Raw genomic sequence first — 22,635 nt, 5'->3', positions numbered from 1 at the left:
AGATAAATCTAGAGCTCTTGAAAGTAGCAAGACTGTGGATGCATTACTTTTTGTCTAGTCTATTTGAAAGAGAACCGATCACACCAGTTGCGTTTCTAGGCATGGTTGTTTCACACAAGTAAACGGGAGCGTGCACATGTTTTAAACAGTCGCGCACATCACATCAGCTGTTAGCACGAGTGATCGTCCTCTCATTTGGTTTTCACCTGCTTTCTTTTGCTCGTGCAAACAGTTATTTTTGTCAGTCGTGCTGCTTCTCGATTCTAAGATCGAATTTGCACGAATAGTAAAGTGGCTAGTGTGAGAGTCTGTGAGTCTGTGCCTAACCTGCCACAGCTGAAATCTACCAGCATTTGGCGGGTGTTAATGTCAAGCCCTGGTAATACACATAAAATTTAATTAATGCCATTAGGATTATTTACTATTTAAATAACAAAAAAAATCTAAAGAACCATTCATTCATTTTCCTTTGTCTTAGTCCCTTTATTCATCAGGGGTTTCAACAGTGGAATTAACTGCTAACTTATCCAGCATATGTTTTACACAGCGAATGCCCTTCCAGCTGCAACCCAGTACTGGGAAACACCCACACATTCTCATTCACACACATGTAATACAGGCAATTTTAGTTTATTCAATTCACCTATAGCGCATGTCTTTGGACTGTGGGGTAAACCATAGTACCTGGAGAAAACCCAAGCAAACATAGGGAGAACGTGCAAACTCCACACAGAAATGCTAACTGACCCAGCCGGGACTCAAACCAGCAACCTTCTTGCCGTGAGGCGACCGATGCTGTCTGAGAAAAGTGTGTTTTTGTGTGTGTGAGGGTCAGAAGTATAGTAATTGTGAATGGCTTTTTTTTTTTTTTTTGTAGTACAAGTAGTCAAATCAAGTTACAGCTTGACTTATTTCTAAAATAAAAATGACCTAGAAACCACCCAGAACACCATAGAAATCAAATACACAATACAAACCAAAACATCACCCATCATTTGGATCTTTTGCACAGGCAAGGGCCACTCACATTTAATCATACAACTAGCTACTAGCAAACGTAGTTATGATTGAAACAACAGCGTTTCTACCTCCCGTTGCGTCTAGACACACACTATGGTAAAATCACTGGGATGCACAGGCTTTTTGTGTTAATGAAAGCTAACTAATGACTAATGAATTTATGCACAGCTATGATAAACATCTTGTTCCTGGGGACAGATGAGGCCAAAGCTGCTCTTTTCTACTACCCCTCTATTTCTGATTGTGTAACCATGGCAACCTGTCAGCCAGCATCAGCTGTAGCAGCTAAAAAAAATATACAGACTGCGTCTGATCTCTCATCTCTCACCCCCCCACAGAGGTGTTGCTGGACCCAAGCCGGACCTGGTGCCCGTCTTCCACGTGCCAGGCTGTGTGCCAGCTGAAGGAGTCTGACACGGTACTTCCGCAGTTGGTGCGGTGCAGTGTTTGCACACTTGAGTTCTGTTCCGCCTGCAAGGCCAGCTGGCACCCGGACCAAGACTGCCAGGAGAACGTTCCCATCACCTCGTTTCTACCTGGAGAGAGCAGGTACTGTTAAAGATAATGTATTGGTTCAGTCCAAGTAGGAGCAGGGGTTTCAAACTCATTTTAGCTCAGGGGCCACATGGAGAAAAATCTGTTCTCAAGTGGGCCGGACTGGTCAAAACAATGGGGAGGGGAGAGTGGGGGGGAGTGTGGGGGGGAGTGAGAGTGTGACTACCACGCCTTCTTTTTCAAATGGTACATTTTTATACGACTGAACTCGTAGGAAATAGCCACTAAAGTGACAAAACGTAGAATAGTTACATTTGCTCGTGAGATCACCTCAGTGTGCAGTGCTTCCCACAGGTTTGAAATATACTTGCGGTGGTTGCGAATTGAAAAACACACTTTTGCCACAGCACATAAATGGTCAACTACATGGGACAAACATAAAATATTGTGATTTTTATCTTGATTTTTATTTATTTTAACACTGTTATGTAACCTTTTCTTTTCAATGGGTTAAAGTTATTTTAAAAAGGCTGTTGAAATAATAGAAATCCACCATTTCTCTTACTTTTATGCTATTTAGACATGCAATGTAGACTATTGGATGTCTTCAGTAGAGTGCATACAACACCGTTTCCTATCTATGAAAGTAAAGAAGTAAAGTAAAGAGTAAAAGTAAAGAGAAAATAAAGAGGCCAAATAGAGGCTCATTCTTTATCCTTGCTTCAGATTGTCTGTTTAACTTTTTTCCCGCTAGTGAAGCATTCAGTTTTTACACTTACAAAGTCTGCCATGTAAATAACAAGTATGTCATGGCGCAACTGACTCTTAAAGGGAATGGGAGATGAGACTCTGATTGGTTTAATGCACGTTATGCTCAAAACACACCCATAACTCATTAAGAGAATAAGCACAACCCTATTAGACCATGTACCAGGCCGCAGACTGTATTTTTCCATCCTTAAAACAGCAAAAGTGGATTCGAACAGTGCAGTGACTTGCTTTACGGTATATCCAAAGAAAAGAAAGATATCCAAAGATGCCTATTCAAGTTGTTAAGAAATCTGTGTTATTGAAACTAATGAGCATAGCAGATTCACTGATTTAATTTAGTTATTTAGCCTGACATGTTTGCTGTTCCAAAATATTTGTTTCTTAAAATAAAATATATTGTGTTCTTTGGGGGGGAAACTTGTTGTTTTTTATCCAGACATTTAAAAATAATATAATTTGGAACAGTAACCACAATACAGTAAAACATATCATCAGGTTATCATATCATCAGAATATTTTACCAGCTTTATACTATTTTTATAGCACTATGACCTCTTTTTTTGTTAAAAGATCTGTGGAATTTAGGTTTTTCAGTTCGTGAAATATCCTTTATTTGACAGCACTTGTGGCATATTGTTAAAAGTCACAATACTAGATCTGACTTATCTATTTTTTTTAAAGTCTGATTTAAAAAAAACTGGGTTGCAGTGAATTTAAAAGTGAAATGAGGCCAATCTGTAAGCATTAAAAATCCCCTGCGGTGAAAATCAAGTTATTAATGCTGTTTGCATGTCTGTCTGCTGGGTTAAACATGATTAAAGACAAACCAAGTGCAAATTTATTGGTAAACAAAGATTTTCTCCTTTATACTACAATGTACCAAAGACTCCACAATTCAAAATCTCGCATGCATCTATTGGCCACAAAAGGTGCAAAAGAACACAGGAGTCAGTTTCTGTGAGCTGAAATGTGATCTTAATTCTCTCTGCTTGTAACATGTCGGTTTGGTTTAATGATTTATTTATTAATACAATCATTTAATGTTACACTGTGCAGCTTATCGTGTAGTAAATCTGTTACATCCATTTAAGTCTTTCTCCTCATCATTCATCAGCGGCTCTGCTTCAGTGTATTTTTGTTTTTTCTGATGTGTGTTTAAACACTCCCTCTGCTCCATATGTGAATCCAGCTGTCAGGATGAGCCATGTACTCTGTAATGGTGTTCGATGTTGATAAGTCGGTATGCGATTTGAAATGAAATATCTCAATCCCTCTGTGTTTTTCTGCACTATTAAACACGCTCGTCGTTGTGCCTAAGAATAAATCTTCTGCTTTTTGGGATTTGCTCTGGACTCGGTAAGCCAGAGATTCAAGAACAGGTGTTATTTGACATTCGTGTCACACTCCTGCTTGATTCAAAAGCTGAAGAGTCATTGAGTCGAGCGTCGGATCCTTGATCTCGGGTCGTACTGGAATGAACACTCAGCCTGTCTGAAGTCAATTGCTTCACCAAAACACACCAGTCACAATACTCCAAAGAGCCTTTCAAGTTTACGCTCAATTTCTGTTTCATTTCATATGGTATGGGAGTTTGTGTCCAGAGTATCTCAAAGTGAGAGAACGGGTCTGTGGACAGCATGATGGACGCCATTTACACTTTAAATGGACACTTTTGTTTTGTTCTTCAGGAGTTTTGTGAGGTGACCTGACTCTTAAAACTAAATTGTGAAGCAATTTTGTGTCTGACGTTTGGTAACAATTGTTCAGAAATAAATGCATAACTTTTTGTGCATATTTAGGGACCAAGCACCTATGGTGCGTAGGCCAAATTGGAATTGCTAAGTTTATTATTATTATTATTATTATTATTATTATTATTATTATTATTATTATTATTATTACGCTCCTAATTGAGGCAATTTTGAGGGTCATAATATTCTCGAAAACGTGTAAAACTCTAGACACACCAGAAGGGGTGAAATTGATCTTTTGATATGGGTTTCAGAAGTGGGTGTGGCAATATTGCTCGACGCCACCACCTATAAACATTTGATGAAGTGACCCCCAAGCTACGTTTCATGCACACACATATATATATATATATTTATCAATAAAACATTTATTTTTAAGACACGGTTTTATCTTAGACTTTAAAGTAATTAATGGTTTAATTAAAGTAAACCAGCTAGCAAATTGCTACTTAGGTAAACCTCACTCCTCAGACCTCTAAAGGTGCTCTGGCAACAGACGCAACAAGCAACCGACTTTCATACAAAGAATTGCTGGTTTGATCCTCGCTCCGAGCAAGTTGGGTGCAGAAGGACTGGTGGGTTACACAAGAAGGCTCGTTCGGAATGGGAGTGAGGTTTAGGCAGGTGAGTTGCTAGTGAATTGCAATGGCAAACCTCAGTCTTGAGATCTGCGCGGAACTAAATTTTTAATCCTGCTCCCGCCGGGTTTTTGTTCGAACCTGACCACTACTGCTTATATTTAGGATTTGTTTTCCTGCTGAGGACAGAGGACCAAAACCAAAAACCACCCATGATTCAGAGTCCAGACAGCCTACAACAAGCTGTCTATATAAACACACACACATAGACACACAGCACCAAGCAAACGACACACAGCATCACGCTGTCTCTCATTCACACACACACATACACACACACATAGACAGCAACAAACAAGCAACACACAGCATCACGCTCTCTCATTCAAATCCATATATACGTGTGCTAGCTCGCCTGGGAGTCAGGAGCGATATAGTTAGACCGCCTGCTCCCGTTCAAATTACACCAGTTACTGACCAATCCGGGAAATGTATTCCCGCACTTCAAGAAATTGGGAATGCAGACCTCTACCTCAGTCCTCTGACCTATATAGGGGCACTAGAATCGCTGGTTTGATCCCAGCTCAGAGCAGTTTGGGTACCATAGGATTACGGTGGGTTACATTTACAAATAAAAAAATATAATTTATATAATATAAATTATAAATATAAATATTATTTATATAATAATCTAAATAAAATTACAAAAATAATAAAACCTTTGTAGGCATACAAAACTACTAAAACTCGAACTAATGTTTAAGACATGATAATTACAATTAATTCAAAACCTTAATAAAAATACATATTTAACTGATACTAAAATAAAATTGTATTTTTATGTTTATCGCAATGAAAAATGTAGTACAAACTGCAGCATAGTGAAGTTGGTGAAATCACAGGTAATTACAAAAATTCAGTTTCACAAAATCCTTCAGAAATCATTCTAACATGCTGATTTGATATTCAAGAAACATTCTGATTAGAATCATTTTTGATTCAAGTTTATTTCTTAGTATAATCCATTGCTGTTTGACAGTATTTTGAATGATATAATCAAACATGTTGTTATTATTATTATTTATCCGATGATTAACAGTACCTCAGCGAACTGCAGTGTTGCAGTACTGTGAGTCACATTGGTTTCTGCAGAGGAGCTGCTGCTGCTGTTTAACCGTCTATGAGAGGTTTGCTGCACAGTGTCACTTCCCTTAGATCAATAGAGTGGGAATTGTCCTGGAAATGAATGGGCTTGTACCTGTCAGCTCGGTCCCTGCGGGTCGGCCTCTCCATTACCAGTGAACACTAGCCCTGGCCCACAACTCTTTAGTACATAGAAAAAAGATGAGCCTGTCTGGGTTTAAAACAATCCACTGTAGTAACAGTACATGTGCTTAATATATACTGTGAAAAAGGACTATTTTAAGGTAGATTTTTTTAAACCAACTAATCTTTTTGGGCAACTGGGGACTAGCCTGCTCAAGAGGACAGTTCACCCAAAATTGTACTTACTATTGACTCTCACTCAAGTGGCTCCAAACCTTTATGAGTTTCTTTCTTCAGTTGAACACAAAAGGAGATATTTTGAAGAAATCTGAAAACCTAAACATTGATTTCCATAGTAGAAAATACAGATAAATGGAGGTTGCAGATTGTCAACTTTATTCAAAATATTATAACCAAGAAACAAAGGTGCCTAAAAGACAGAATTAGGAATTTTGGGTAAACTATCTCATTAAGTGTTTTCATTCATTCATTCATTTTCTTTTCCGTTTAGTCTCTTTATTAATCTGGGGTTGCCACAGCGGAATGAACCGCCAACTTATCCTGCACGTTTTTATGCAGCGGATGCCCTTGCAGCCGCACCCCATCCCTCGGAAACATCCACACACACTCATTCACACTCATACACTATGGACATTTTAGCCTACCCACTTGACCTGTACCGCATGTCTTTGGACTGTGGGGAAACCCACACGAACACAGGGAGAACATGCAAACTCCACACAGAAACGCCAACTGAACCAGTTGAGGCTCAAACCAGTGACCTTCTTGCTGTGAGGCAACAGCACTGCGTCACTAAGTGTTTTCAATCATTTATTTTATCCTCAATATAATTAATGTTTGTTGCTTGTTTTTTTTACCACATGAAATGATTCATGTCAAATACAAAGTTTTTGTTCATCATTATGCAAGCAAAGAATAAGTTGTGATTAAGAAAATGGTCACTTTGTAAAATTGCCAACTTTTCAGCTTAAATCATGTAGGTAAACACAATACCAGTGGCCTTTTGAACTTTTATGTTTTATCATATTGTTGATGCGGATATAATAAAGGCCCCATCTATTAAATTGACTGTTTAACCTTTAAGATTTAATATTTAGTCATTTTAAGAGTTAAAAAAAACTACAAAAAAAGTAATAAAATAAAAAGCAGACAAAAAAGTTGTTTCACGGTTTAATAAACACTAAAAAAGTTCACTACTGCACATAAAATATACATTTTAAATTTTAGGATATTTGATTTATATCAGATGTGCTACAAAAACTTTCTACAATTTTTAACTAAATATCGCTTAACTTTGTGTCTGAGATGATCCTTATTGGTTCTCTTGTGTGAAATCAAAGTGCTGATTAACATTAAAACAACATTAACTAAGTAGACATATTCTGACTGCAGGAGGGTAAACTTGATGGGTTTATAGAACAGCTTTTATTCACTTACCTCATGAACTTTGATTTGTTTTTTCTCTCTTAACATTGTATATTGAGTCCGTTTTTAATAGTATTTAATAATGGCCAAGCTGTGACCTCAAGGCCTTATTTGGGGACTAGTTTGGGATGACTTTGTTAACGGCTTAAAATGTTGATTGTGCACAGAGATACTACATTTTATTCTGTAATTTGTTTATAAATCAGTTGATCACTATAAAACAGTTACAGTTTTTAGATAAACCCTATTTGTTTCTAATTAAAAAGGTCCTATATTGTACTCAATGTAAAAGAAATATCATGTAAATAAGCTGTTACTTAAAAGAAATGCAGTTGAAGACAAATTATTAGTCCTCCTGTATTATTATTATTATTTTTTATTTCAAATATTTCTGAAAAGAAGTTTAAAAGAGCAAGGATGTTTTATTTCGGCTAGAATGAAAGCAGTTTTTAATAAAAAAATAATAATAATATCAATATCATTAGCCCTCTTAAGCAGTAAATATTCTTCCAACTGTCTACAGAACAACCCATCATTATACAATGATTGGTCTAATTAACCTAGCTAAGCTTTTAAATTGCACTGAAGCTGAATACTAGTATCATGAACAAATATCTAGTCAAATATGCACTGTCATCACGGCAAAGATAAAAGAAATCAGTTATTAGAAATGAGTTAATAAAACTATTATGTTTAGAAATGTGCTGAAAAAGATAATTCAGGTAAACCGAAATGGGGGTAAATAAACAGAGTGGCTAATAATTCAGGAAGGATAAATATTCTGACTTCAAATGTATGTAAATCAGTTTTATCAACAATATTTCTATCTTTCTCTTCTGTTTCCAGTTCATTTTTTAAGGCCGACGATGACGATGCTCCCATCAAGCGCTGTCCCAAATGTAAAGTCTACATCGAGCGGGACGAGGGCTGTGCACAGATGATGTGTAAAAACTGCAAGCATGCTTTCTGCTGGTACTGCCTGGAGTCTCTGGACGTGAGTGCAGAATATCTCCACTTAACATGCTCAACATCACGCTGCTATCGTACTGTATTTTTAGCGGTCAATGTGCATGCTACTCCTTCGAGCATGGCTATGAATGCAACAGTGTCCTTCACGCAGCTGGTCTGAACACCCACATAGATAATGACCGGCCTGTCGTAATGTTGTGTGTTTGACAGGACGACTTCCTCCTGATCCATTATGACAAAGGACCCTGCCGGAACAAATTAGGCCACTCCAGAGCCTCCGTCATCTGGCACAGAACACAGGTGGGAGCTCACGGGAAGAAGCACATGTTTTTTTCTCTCCCTTTTTTCTGTGCCATATTCAGAATGAGCATTCGTGCACATGCAGTTACATGTGACCGAGTCCATTCAGACACAAGTGTTTATTCAGGAAGGACGTGTTTGTCTGTTTCCAGCAGGTGATACCTGGTGTTTCATAGCAGATGATAGTGCGAGACGATCACTTTAGGAAAAATTTGCTAACATTATTCATGAAATGATGGACAACAGAAGTGTAATCGGCTGTATATTTGGGTTTGCATTTAGATGAGCACAGTTAAAAAGGCCAATTCGGGTATTTTCATCTAGCTTCATTTGCATCTGTGTTTCATTTATATTTTATATTTTGAAAATTATTTGTCGAGAGGGATTGTTTAAGGTTTATTTATTTATTTAAATTTCTATTGTATTGCATATACAGTATAATGACGATTTAAATGAAAATGGAATGAAATGAGTGTCGGGTGATTTGTTATTTTATTTTAAGGTGTCATTTTGATTAGCAGTTATACATTTAAAGAGCCCCTATTATGGTTTTTTGAAATTGACCTTCCATGCAGTGTTTAACACTGATTGAAATCTGAAAATGCACTGTTTAAGCTATTGATTCTTTAACGAAATAGTCGACTCGGAGTCGAATAAATGTATCGTGTTGGGTTTGGATCACCAAATATGTAGTGCCAGATCTGGTAAAACGTGAACGTGCCTTTCCCTTCAAACACAGTGATGCCAGGATTACGGGATCACTGACAGATGGAGATTCGGCTGTGGGGAATAAAAGGTTAATGTTCATTTGCACAGCAATACCAAAGTATAGCCAACCTAGTGGTGTGTTTGTTCCTGTCATTTTTCTGTGATTCGTCGGCTGTTTGCTATTAAATGAAGGAGCAGCAGAGATTTATATTTAGAGTATGTTACTTTGTCAGACTTTGACAGGGACTTTGTCAGTTACTGTTACAGTTCATATGGACCAGTTTCTTCTTCCTCCAGATCATAACATGTAAGTGTAATTAAAAATGTTGCCTCGTTTTCTGTAGTGTGCAAAATATGTATTTATTTGTGTGTTTAACTTGTAATTGCTCTGCGTGGCTTGTAATCACGTATTGATCAGTGCTTGTACTGTATCTCTCAGGATAAATCTGTACGGGGCTATTCACATTGCGGTTAAAACCATGTAAAAAAAACTCTAGCTTCTTTTTTTACTGATTTAAATGCGTTTCTGAGCGTGTGCTCCTCTGTCGTTTGTCTTTGCTATGTCTACCATCAGCATCATCATCTCATCTGTGCTCTCACATACTCTACTTCATAGCCGTGGTGGGCGTTTCTCTGTCTAGCTCTGAACCCAGTCGACCAATAACAACAGACTAAGTCCTCATACCAATCACAGCAGATTAGCCTCACGCAAAGGAGGGGCTTGGGAACGAATTAATCGCTGACCAAATCAAATGGGAGTCAATGGGATAATTAGGTAAAAATAAATGCATATTAAAACACATTGAAAATGTTTTTTGAACTTGCATGCAAATCAGCCTGTCGTTGGAGACCCCATAACCAAAATATGACCTTTTATAATGTAAAATAGAGACTCTTTAAAGAAATGGAAATGAAAATTATGTCATCATTTACTTAATCATGAACACAGAAGATGCTATCTTGAAGAAAGCTGGAAATCAGTATATGGGATCAAAATCTTTTTCACCTCCGCTCTTGTTCCCATGTTCTACGCTTACGTTTCCAAAAGATGCAATTTAAGTTTCATTCAAACAAAATCCCTTTAAGGCAAGTGATTTCACTTGGCGGTCATCTTTGAAACACCTCTCTTGCAGTATGCTCAGGCATTCTGTTTGAATGGGGAAACAATTGCTTTCCAAGCTTACGGTTAATATTCATATTAGGAATCACCAACAACATTAAACAACAAGTCTCTTTAGTTTTATTTTGAATCAAACTAAATCTGCAGATCTTCGATCACATCTCGTCCGAGCCCCTGCCCCAGAGAATCAGCAGTCTATTGCATTGATTGGCTGCTGTAATAGAAGGCAGGGCTTCATTCACAATATTGACCGTTACACTTTCCCCCATTCGATACTATACATATATAAATCACAGATGGGCTTCAATACTATCATTGGGCCACTAGTCGAAATTGACAGTTTCTCTTCCAGCCACTCAGAAGAAGGGGGAGTTGTGGGAAGGGGAAAGACCATAAGCTGAAAAATCATTTTAGATTTTGTCTAAACACATTTTCATTTTGATTCACAATCATTATGTTTTGGTACGCAACCTCGTTGTTTCTTATTCTGCATTAATAGTCATTCATTGTCTTTTCGGCTTAGTCCCTTTATTAATCCGGGGTCGCCACCGCGAAATGAACCGCCAACTTATCCAGCAAGTTTTAATGCAGCGGATGCCCTTCCAGCCGCAACCCATCTCTGGGAAACATCCACACACACATTCACACACACACTCATACATTACCTAATTCACCTGCACCGTATGTCTTTGGGCTGTGGGGGAAACCGGAGCACCCGGAGGAAACCCACGCGAAGGCAGGGAGAACATGCAAACTCCACACAACTGAGCCGAGGTTTGAACCAGCGACCCAGCGACCTTCTTGCTGTGAGGCGACAGCACTACCTACCGTGCCACTGCCTCTCCTTGCGTTTATAATTCTACACGCAATATCAATTTTTTGGTTTACGATTATTATTTTTCCATCTGCGACTGCGATCCCATACAAGTAGCCATTGACTTCCATAGTATTGTTAGGTTTTTTTCATACTACGGATGTCATTAGCTATTTTTTAGACTGCGTAAAACTGGAATATCATATAAAACATTTGTGAATAAAGCACCGTTTCCATCCATCGAGTAGAAGAGGACTAAACTGTGACTTCTTGATTTATTAGTTCTAAATATTAAAAAGAAAAATAGAATTTGCTTATTTATTTACAGCACTCTTACAGCACTCATTAAAATATCTTCTCATGTCTTCAACAGAAGAAGTTAATTAAATTTTTTTGGTAAACTATTTCTTTAAGAGGGCCGAAAAACATAATAGTAAGGAAACAACCTCCAGCTTGGGTTAAAGGCATTTACTAATATTTTTCAGTGTAGGGTTCATTAGACGCACTGTCCATAATGTATTTCTTAATAGCTTTAAAGAAAATACATTTTCTTACGGTTCAGACATCAGCACAAATAGCGCTGGGAAAAACAAAGCCTTTATGCATTGTCATTAGGAATTGAGAGATCATAATATGCAGACAATGCTGTTTTAAGCATACTTCATTTTCTCATCTTCATTTTGAAAGATGACTTAAAGCTACATTAAGAATGTTAAGTTTATAGCATATTCTTTATGAAGTTGCATCATCTTACAAGAACAGCTTTTTCTCCATACTGTGTTTCTCTGCATACTATAATATGCAGATAACGTATATATATATATATATATATATATATATATATATATATATATATATATATATATATATATATATATATATATATATATATATATATGTGTGTGTGTGTGTGTGTGTGTAAAAATTTAACAACCTATTCTGTCATGGATTTCTTAAAAGATATTCTGCATATGTGGATAAAAACTATAAATGTTAGTAATCTTGATACATTTTATTCTAATTTAAATTCTGAAAATCCTTTTCATGAATATAAGTGAATAAAACGTAATGAAGTGAAATAAAGTGAATAAAAAAAGTAATCTTAATGGTAGTGGCACAGTATAAAAAATTTTAATATGATCATTATCTTATACTTTGGGACTTTGTATATTGAAGATTATTTATAAGATATATTTCTAATATTTAGTGAGCATAAACTATCGTTACTCTGAATTACATTTTTGAGTCTTTGGTAAATCCTAATATGACAGAAATGAAAATCAGCACTCTCTAACATTTAGAATGTCAAATGTAGTTGATTTACTTGTTGCTTTTGTATTTATTTATTTTATTAATTGTTTAATGTTATGAAAAACTGTTTGCAAAATACTAGAAAAAATATTAATAATCTAGTTCTTATTTTAGGTTCTACTTTGTGTACATAAATAGATTCACTCATAAAGAGAGAGAGAGAGAGAGAGAGATAGATAGATAGATAGATAGATAGGTAGGTAGGTAGGTAGGTAGGTAGGTAGGTAGATGGATGGATGGATGGATGGATGGATGGATGGATGGATGGATGGATGGATGGATGGCTGGATGGATGATTGATTGATTTATGGATAGATGGATGTATTTAGTGTATAGATAGATTTTAAGGTGTAATTTTGATACCCATCAACCATTGAACATTGAGTTCAAGATGTTTCTTCATTCACACACTCATTTCACACGCTGTGAACAGAATGTAAAAGGTGTGATGGCCCTGAAACTATACGAGAGCATTCAGTACTTCAGCACAGACATGTGTTGCTCTGCAGGGAAGACTGAGTCATAATACGCTTTATAAGGGCACCACGGCTCTGCTCTGGCCCTATGAGTTTGTATTTGTTAGCTCTGGCAGCAATAGAAATCGCATTCTTTATAAATTAGTAAAGACGGAGCTGCAAGGCTGAGCGAGTCCTGGGTTTGAGCCTCAGGGTTTGCTTCTCAACATTCTTCTCATGCCAATCCACACTAGAGCTGTGTAGAGAAATGCAGAACAGAAATAGTGGTTTCATTCATTCATTTATTGTTCCTTTGGCTTAGTCACTTATTTATTAGGGGTCACCACAGCGGAATGAACCGCCAGCTATTCCAGCATATGTTTTACGCAGCAGATGCCCTTCCAGCCACAATCCAATAATGGAAAACAACCTTACGCGTTAGTGGTTTCCCATTTTCTCCATGATAAATGTGTGTGTGTGTGTGTCATCCAAGAATGCTGAGGAGATTCCGCATGAAAAAAAAGACATCAGTTTTATTCTATTTAGGCAGCTCAGGACTCAGGATTGTTTTACATTCAGAGAAATCAGAATTCTCATGGTTGCAGTGATGTGAAATGTGTGTGAATGTTTATATATATAGCTCACGTATAAGATGAACTCAATTATAAATTGTTAGGATCTGATGCCCCTGTGTGGTGGTGTTTGATGTTACAGTAGCACAGTTCTGCTGTTTTGTTTTGTTTTTTTCTGCAGAATTGCAAGAAAAAAAAAGTGCATATCTTACAATTACAAGTCTGTAGATCAAAATACAAACTCACGATTCAGACAAAGGGTTTAAATAGTTTAAAAGTAAAAACAATTAGCAGAATTTTGCATTGAAAAGTTGCAATTGATTGATTGGTTGGTTGGTTGGTTGGTTGGTTGGTTTATTGATTGATTGATTGATTGATTGATTGATTGATTGATTGATTGATTGATTAATTGATTGATTGCCACACTAATGGGCTTCCATAGAAAAATGTTATCACTCCCATTTATTTAGTGTGTAACATTTTTCTAGGCGAATATAAGACAACAATGACTTTGAATAGTACCAAAATCCCTATCTTTAAAAACGCTTCTTGGGCAATTTGCTTGGCATTCTGTTTTCCAAAGTTCTCCATACTGTTCGCCAAGCTTACGATTACATTACATATTTGAGTGGCGGATTTAGGCATGGGCAATATGGGCAATCTCCCAGGGCGGCATCTTGCTACGAGCGGCATAGGGAGACAAAAAAAAAACATGCGCACAGAAAACTATTCCTGCGTGCCTCATGAGCTGCTCCTGCCCTTGTTTACATGCACACAGATAAAATATGTGGCACTCATGCATTGTGAAACTGGAATAAAGGCCTTTTCTATAAGTTTTATGACACAAGGTGGCGACACGCAGCGAGTTTCGCAAGTTGACACACAGAATCTTATATTATGATGTTGATCTTATTTTGACTAAGCATGGCTATGAAGCAAAAGGAGGGATAGAGTAAGGTAGACAAGACTTAATGACATTTATTCTCTGCCTTGATTCGGGTTTAAGATGAACAGATAATTATATATATATTTATATATATATATATATATATATATATATATATATATATATATATATATACACACACATTTAGTTTCTAAACATTTGAATCAAACAAAATCAGCATATTTTCAGGTTGCCCAAGCTAATGCGCTCGAAAAAACAAGATCATGACACCAACCTCATTTATAGCTGTTCAACACATTATCGTCCTCTGAATGATGATTGTCTGATCATGCTGCTCTTCTGAAGTAATTTTAGACTTGGTCTTGATGGCGAATGTCCTCCAGAAATGACAGCAACACTTTATTTACAAGTTTGTAGGCGTTTAAGCAGTTGCTGTCATGTAATGTGCACTTGACAGGGTGAACTGTACCTTGCGTTCGTTTCATACAGATTACAAAACAGGTTTCAAGCTTTATTATTTGGATATATTTTTGTGTCTGTAAAGCAAGTATTTGCAGAGATTTCATAAAAAAAAGGTGTTTCTTGTTTCGTGTTTTTTTTTTCGTAAAAACACGTCTGGTGTGAGCTTTTCCCCTCCGGAGAAAACGACAGTTTATAGTGATCGATGAAGGCGGGGCTTTTCGCCATGTTGAACATTACACTTTTCCCCATTCAAAACTACACTGTAAAAAAAAATCTGTTATTTTACGTTTTTTTTTCCCGGCTGCTGGAGTAAAATAACGGCCGTTAAATTACAGACTTTCCTGTAAAATAACAGACAGTAAATTACAGAAATTGACTTAAATTTTAATTTCCGATAAATTTCTTTAATTTACTGTCTGTTATTTTGCGATAAATGTTTACAGTTTAACAGCCGTTATTTTAATTTTTTTTCCCTGCATCGTAAAGTAACAGATTTTTTGTACAATGTATACAAGTGACAGATCTTGTGTATTCTATAGTCTTTGTTAGTACTAAACGTTTGTAAAAATTTTACTTGCTGTGTTTCAACTTATTACCTCAGCATGTTTCAAGTTGTTTTATTGTAACGCAAGTTCAAGTAACTTGTAAGATTTACTTGATTCAACTTCTCGTACACTTCTTCTGAAACCTTCTCATCTGCTTCTCCTCAGGTTGTTGGTATCTTTGCTGGTTTTGGCCTGCTCTTACTGGTGGCCTCTCCGTTCCTGCTGCTCGCCACACCATTCGTCCTGTGCTGCAAGTGCAAATGCAGTAAAGGAGACGACGACCCTTTACCTACCTAACATACCAACATCGGCGGTCCCTGAACGAGGAATTTGGCTCATCTCCTTCAAACGTTTTTCTTTTCCTCCTCCGCCTTCGAGCTCTTCATCAACCGGTGGGCATCTCACGCCACGGGTTAATATCACAGCTAGCTGAGTAGGCTCCATCCCGACAGGCCTAAAGAGACTGGAGGAGACGTACCGAGCCTGCCGCTTGCTTTATGTGGAGGTATTGGAGAGCCGGGGGCTACACTGACAGCGCCCTCCACAGGACTGGAGGAGCACAGCGGCACTGCTCCATCCGGCCGCTTGTCTGTTTTCTGGATGTTTCGCATATGTGGCTCTTTTGGAGGGTTTCTGTTATGCAGAAAATATTTTCAGTGTGGTGTTTGTCTGTTTTCTATGTGAATAGTAGCATTTCAGTCACACAGCCTGGTCTTTGTTATTTGTTTTGCACAAATAAGGGGCTTTTTTGGTCACTTTAAATGGTCTTGAGTTGACTTTTTGGCTCAAGTGTACAGTTAAGATGCTAGTTTAAATGTTTTAAGGTGAGACACTGCAGGCAAAAAAATCTTTTTGGCTTTCCATAGTGTTTTTAGTCTAATGAAAAGAAAACACAAAATACATTTTGCACTTTTAAATTTGTGATTTTAATTATGATACAGATGTTTAAAATCTGTTGTCTTAAAAGGATTTTTCCAAAAATCACCACTTCAGCAGCACTTGGACAGTTAACTTTTTTATTTAGGTCTGTATTCTGTAAGTTTTTACAGAGGGATTTGTTTATACGCTGTAAAAATGCTGGATTCACTTAGTCCCTTAATGTTGTCCCAACACAAATTGATTCAATTAACTTAATTGTTTTTTACAAATTGAAGTGGATTGACCATAAAACAATGAAATTGTTAAAAAAAAAATTATGAATTGTGTTTAATCTCATTTTAAACATAATCTCATTAAACATTTTAGTGTACAAAAAAGAGGGGAAATTATTTTGAATAAATAATTCTGATATTTTTTAATTATAGAATGATAAAAAGAGTTGCCAATATCCCCTCTTTAAAAGCCATTGATTCTGTGTAAAAGATGAAACTATTCAAATCAACCGAACAGTCAATGTTTAGATATTTTTGCTAAGCCTTTAGCAAATTTAATGAAATAATACCACTTTAGCATGTTTCAACTTAACATTTTTGAAAACTTGCCATTTTTAAAAAAACTATTCGCGTTAATTATAATCAACCAACTGCGGGGAAGTATGGCGATAACTATTAATGAAATTGTAAAGCCCATTTACCTGCAGTGTCTTGCCTTATTAGCAAAAGTTTGCATTTGAATTTCTTTAATGGCACTTTTTTGTCTTTAGATGTAAAACTTCAGATAAAGCTAGTTTTATTTGGCAGAATTTAGCTGTTGATGATGTCATCAGGGGATGATATTTGATAATGATATTTCTCTCAGTGCACTTAAACCTTTTTTAGACTTCAGATTGAGTCACTGATGTCCCTGCATTTAAATAGAAATATGATTCCAAAGCAGGACTTTTCTGTGCCAAATATTGACCCATTAAACGTGTCACAATGACACTTTCACTTGATCCAAACACCCACACTACTAAATGCGAACTTTGAAAAACCCTGAAACCAAATAAAACACTTTTTTTTTGTAGCTAATGTCTCTCATTTTTAGTCTTTTACATTTTATTTACATTTTAATGTTTTTTACATATTTGTTTAGGGTTTTTTTGTACCTAATTGTTGTTTTTGCTTTGTTTTTAATCAAAATCTTTTTTTTTTTTGTTCATTTAAAAAAAATATTTTTTATTAAATTAGTTTTTTTTTTTTTTTTTGTAGCTAAAGTTTCTCTTTGTTGTGTTTTTTTTTTCTAATTGTTGCTAAAGTTAAACCCCTCATTCATTTTCTCTTCTAAAATGTAAGCACATGTCTGAGATTTGGTCGTTTTGTATTTCATTTTTGTCACAGACAGTTTGAAACATGCACACAGCTTGTATCTTTCACATCATTTCAGATTTTAGTCGCTATACTTTTTTAATGGATTATATGATGATTTCAAGACTGTTTGGCTTAAACATATTTACAAGTCTAGCACTGTATCTATGCAAGTTCATATAACTTGAAAAAAAAAAGTCTTGAACTGAATGATTGTCATGAACAGGTTAGTATGTAGTAGTTAAAAGGTCAAATATGTCAGTTTATGATTAAAACTGAGTTGATCAGTTTCTGAAAAGCCATTTGCAAATACTTCTTTGAGTCAGTAGACTGGTTTATAGACAGAAAAATTATACTGAATGTCAACATCTTGCCTGCATTACCAGAAATAACAAGCACATGTAAACAAACAAAAAAAATGTTGTGCCATCATATGTAACTGATAAATATTCAATTCAGAGCACCTGCCATATGTGTGTAGCTTGGTAATATGTAGCTCATTAGGTTTCCTCTGAATTCCCTCACTGAGTGATTTTGAATCAATTTTTTTTTATTTCCGTCCCATTTTTCATTTATGTTATGTAACAAAAACGTGCCATGTTGGTGGTTGATTTGACAAAGTGAATGTTTTCTCTTGTAATACAATATTAATTCCACCATTAGAATCTCACAGTATTCATTAAGCTGATTTCTGATATACATATGATGTTAATCGTGTCCATCTTATGGTAGCAGCCTGCATTATCCTGTTTTAGCCTTAACGTTTTTGAGCACCTCACTGGTTTCTTCTCCTGTAGCCTGTTTTTTTTTTTTTTTTTGTATGTATTTATCCTCAGGTTCTTTGAGATTACTAATGTTAGCACTTTTGTGTGATGTTTAAAGGTCTACATCATCGGTCTCAAACTCAATTCTTGGAGGGCCGCAGCTCTGCATAGTTTAGCTCAAAGGTGTTCAAACTCTGTCCTGGAAGGCCGCTGCTCTGCGTTGTTTAGCTCTAACTTCCTTCAACACACCTGCCTGGACATTTTTGTATACCTAGAAAAAGCTTGAACAGCCAGGTCAGGTGTGTTTATTAGGGGTTGGAACTAAAATATGCTGGAGACCGACCCTCCATGACTGAGGTTGGGCAGCCCTGGTTTAGCTTCAGTCACCTACAACTCTCAACTGCTTAATAGTCTCTAGTAGTCTTGAACACCTTGATTAGTTGGATCAGCTGTGCTTGATTAGAGTTGGAGCAAAACTGTGCAGAGCTGCGGCCCTCTAGGAATCGAGTTTGAGACCTGTGGTCTACGTTTATGCTTTATATTCAGTTAAATGTTGTACGTGAAATGGCCATGGTATAGAGTAGGCTAATAACTAAATATATGTTGCTACATTTTTTCTATGTGCATCTCAATTTTGAACATTTGGCTTTGGCTTGTGGTCATACTTTTATATCTGCAATCACCAAGCTTGACAGTGCCGTATATTTTTTAGATCATATAAATCCTTTAGAGCATTTAATGCACCTTCAGATCTTCATCTAGCTATCACTAGTGAAGCCTAGCAACTAATCTTTGACAAGCTAAGAAACTGTAAATCTTTTTTTCAACATGTTAGAAACATTCTAATTTACATGCTAATTTTGAGTTAAATGTGCTAGCAACATGTCACTTCATGCTTTGCTAAAACAGAAACTTTTTTATTTTATTAGGATAGATAAAATGCAAGTAAATAGCTAATCATCATGCATCATGGTATTTTATGGTAGATAAATGCTACGATGTAAACATTGTGCTAGAAGTGTTCTAAAAATTACAAATGCTAACATGCTAATCATGTTAGCAGACTAAATTACATTTATATTTATATGTTAATACTTGTTAACATTAATCAAGCTTGAGACATGTTGCTAGTGCCATGTAACCATGCTAGAAACATGTTCATTCCTGCAAACAGTGTTAAACATGGTCGCAGCATGTCACTTCATGCTAGTACTTTGCTAAAACACTCTGTTATTAGGCTAGATAAAATGCAAGTAAAAAATGCTAATTCATGCTGAAAATGTTAGCAGCATAAGTAGATAAATGCTAACAACGTAAATGTTGTGCTAGAAGTGTGTAAAAGTTATAATGCTAATCATGTCAGTAAATTAGATTTATGCTGACATGTTAATTCTTGTTAACATTAATATGTTGCTAGTGCCATGTTAGCCATGCTAGAAACAAGTTCATTCCTGCTAACAGTGTTAAACATACTAGCAACAAGTTAACAAAATGATAAAGTGTTGATTTATGTAAAAATAGTGTTTAAACATGTTTAAAAATCTGTTAATTCATCATAATTAAAGAGGCATGCTAACAACCCATTAAGCCGTGCTAGCACATGAAACAGGCTAGAAACATGTTTTACATATAAGCTAGGCTTTCTAAAGTTAGTAACCCAATAATTAAGCAAGTAGCTAATTCATGCTAAAAGCGTTAGCAACATGGTTATATTTTTTAGCAACATGGTCATTCATGGTAGATAAATGATATGATAATGATGTAAACATTGTGCTAGAAGTGTTCAAAGAATTACAAATGTTATGATGCTAATCATGTTAGTAGGCTAAATTAAATTTATGTTGACTTGTTAATTACTGTTAACATTAATCATGCTTAAAACATGTGGCTATAGTGCCATGTTAATCATGCTAGAAACATGTTCGTTCCTGCTAACAGTGTTAAACATGCTAGCAACATGTTAGCAAAATGATAAATTGTTGATTTATGTAAAAAATAAATCAATGTGTTAAAACATGTTAAAATGTGTTAATTTATCATAATTAAACACACAAGAGGCAACATGTTAAGCCATGCTAGCACATGAAACAGGCTAAAAACATGTTTTTACATATAAGCTAGGCTTTCTAAAGTTAGTAAACTAGTCTACTTCTTTGACATTTGAGAAACAAGCAAATTGTCATTTATAAAAGGCACACAGATTATCCTGCAGAAAAAAAACGGCATTTGCTGGTAAGGTATGTTTTGATGCTGGTCTTGCTGGTTTAATGTTGTCTTGCTGGTTTAATGTTATCTTGCTGCTCCTGAAATCAGCAGGACTAGTATCAAAACGTAAAAACATGTACTTTTTTTTTCTTTAGCAGTGTATTCAGTCGGCATCCAGTACTCATTTTAATCAGCAACACGTGGCCATTTCATGTAGAACAATATGAGTTCAAGCTTCTATATATTTATGTACATGTGAATATTGACAGTTGTGCCACGCAAATGTTTAAGACATCGATGAGGGAACTTTTATTTTGACAGGATATATGTACTCAAAGCAGATCTTTGATGTTTTATGGGCTACTGTATACATTCAGCTTATTGTGTTTCATTTGACTGTTTTGTTGTTATACTCAACTTGATGCTCATTTTATGTTGTATAAAGACATTTTTGTTGTACATTATAATCATTTCCTTACATCAGGGTTATTGAATTTGTATTATTGGATGTTTATTCAGTCAAGTGTTGTTTTTTGTTGTCTCCATTTGGGTTGCGTCATGCTTGTTTGAAATGCCATTTGTTCCTACAGTAAACCTAATTTGAAACAACTGAAGCTTTACATGTAAATGATCCCACAAACAGCCAAAACCTAGTGTTCTTGTTTGTAATAGTTTACTTACACAAAAAAAATAGCCTTGCAAATTTATTTTTGTATTTCCAGGTTCAGCTTTCTGCAAGCTCTTAGTTATGAGCAAGAATTTGAAAAGTGCTACAGTGGTTTGTTTGTCTTTCACTCTTGGCGTTTACCCATTCCACATAGTAATCGTTATTTTACATGTTTTGACTCGTGCCCTTTTGTTTAACTTGACTTTTAGGATTTTTAGGGACCTTTGCCATTGCTTTAAAAGCTGGTTTTGCCTTTCACTGTTCTTTCAATGGCCTTTTCAGTGTGCCATTTGTTTGTTTTTGATGTTGTATTCTCTGAAAACCACAACCAAATTCCACTTGTACAGTATGTAAATTTGCATGTATGTGAATCTTGAGGAAAAAATACAACTATAAAAATCTTGTATCGTGTGTGCCTCTTTACTTTCTTTTAAATTGTATTCATGTTCATCATTTTCCGTTTTGTTTACATTTTCATTTTTGTTCAAATATTCATTTCCACATTTTTCTTTGGCTTGGTCCCTTTATTCATCAGGGCCCGGTTTTTCAAAAGTAATCCACTAGGATTTTGGATAAGGGGTTGGATCAAATCTTGAAAATGGGTTTTTCAAAAGAAAAAAAACGGATTACATAATCGGATTAGATCACGTAATCCAATCTTGGTTTTGATCCGGATCAAACCTTTAGTTTGGGTTTTTCAGACCTTTTTTGTAGGATTTGGATCACTTTGATCCAAAAAATCTGGATTAAACTGATCCCATCAGAAGGATAGATTTAGTGTGGATTTCATGCCCAAAATGTAATGAAAACTTAAAAAAAATATTAAATAAAACTATATTTGGATCATGCAGTATCTTACGAGATATACTATTTATTCATAAGGTTTTTATTTTTATTGGTTCATCTGTCAGGCTATAGTGATTATAGGCTTTAACGTATTTAGCCTTTCAGTAGGCCTACAGCAAAATAGAAAGAGTTTGGCCTCATAAAATAATCCCCCAAACAGCTGTCAAAATTTACCAAAAACAATACATTTTATTCTGTTACTAATTGATATATATATATATATATATATATATATATATATATATATATATATATATATATATATATATATATATATATATATATATATTCATCACAATGGAAAATATTTTTTTGTTTAGAATATTTATTAATGATGCATGCAATGATTACAGAATAACAAACAAAAAAATGCAAAGAATGGCAATGCCTGATTTTTTAAATCACTTTCAACAATTGCAAAAAGAGACAGAAGTTCAG

The 22,635-nt window shown here is 35.6% G+C and overlaps 1 protein-coding gene across 7 annotated transcripts in view; it reads left to right on the top strand.

The window, feature by feature from the left end:
* Positions 1-21,755, top strand: part of rnf144aa (ring finger protein 144aa) — a 69,034-nt gene extending 47,279 nt beyond the window's left edge. The window contains exons 5-10 of one of the 7 annotated variants that reach the window (XR_015512711.1): positions 1,359-1,569; positions 8,174-8,321; positions 8,507-8,596; positions 15,656-18,453; positions 18,964-20,622; positions 20,692-21,755. Coding sequence is in view for 2 of the 7 variants with exons in the window: in XM_087289416.1 (XP_087145542.1) it covers positions 1,359-1,569; positions 8,174-8,321; positions 8,507-8,596; positions 15,656-15,787 (581 nt within the window). In the remaining 5 variants the exon portion in view is untranslated. 7 annotated transcript variants of the gene reach the window in all.
* Positions 21,756-22,635: the final 880 nt, after the last annotated feature.

This window comes from Danio rerio, chromosome 17, assembly GCF_052040795.2.
Source record: "Danio rerio strain M-AB ecotype USA chromosome 17, GRCz13ab, whole genome shotgun sequence".
Lineage (NCBI taxonomy): Eukaryota > Metazoa > Chordata > Actinopteri > Cypriniformes > Danionidae > Danio > Danio rerio.
Note: the sequence above shows the minus strand (reverse complement) of the source record. Positions and strands in the feature narration are given on the sequence as shown.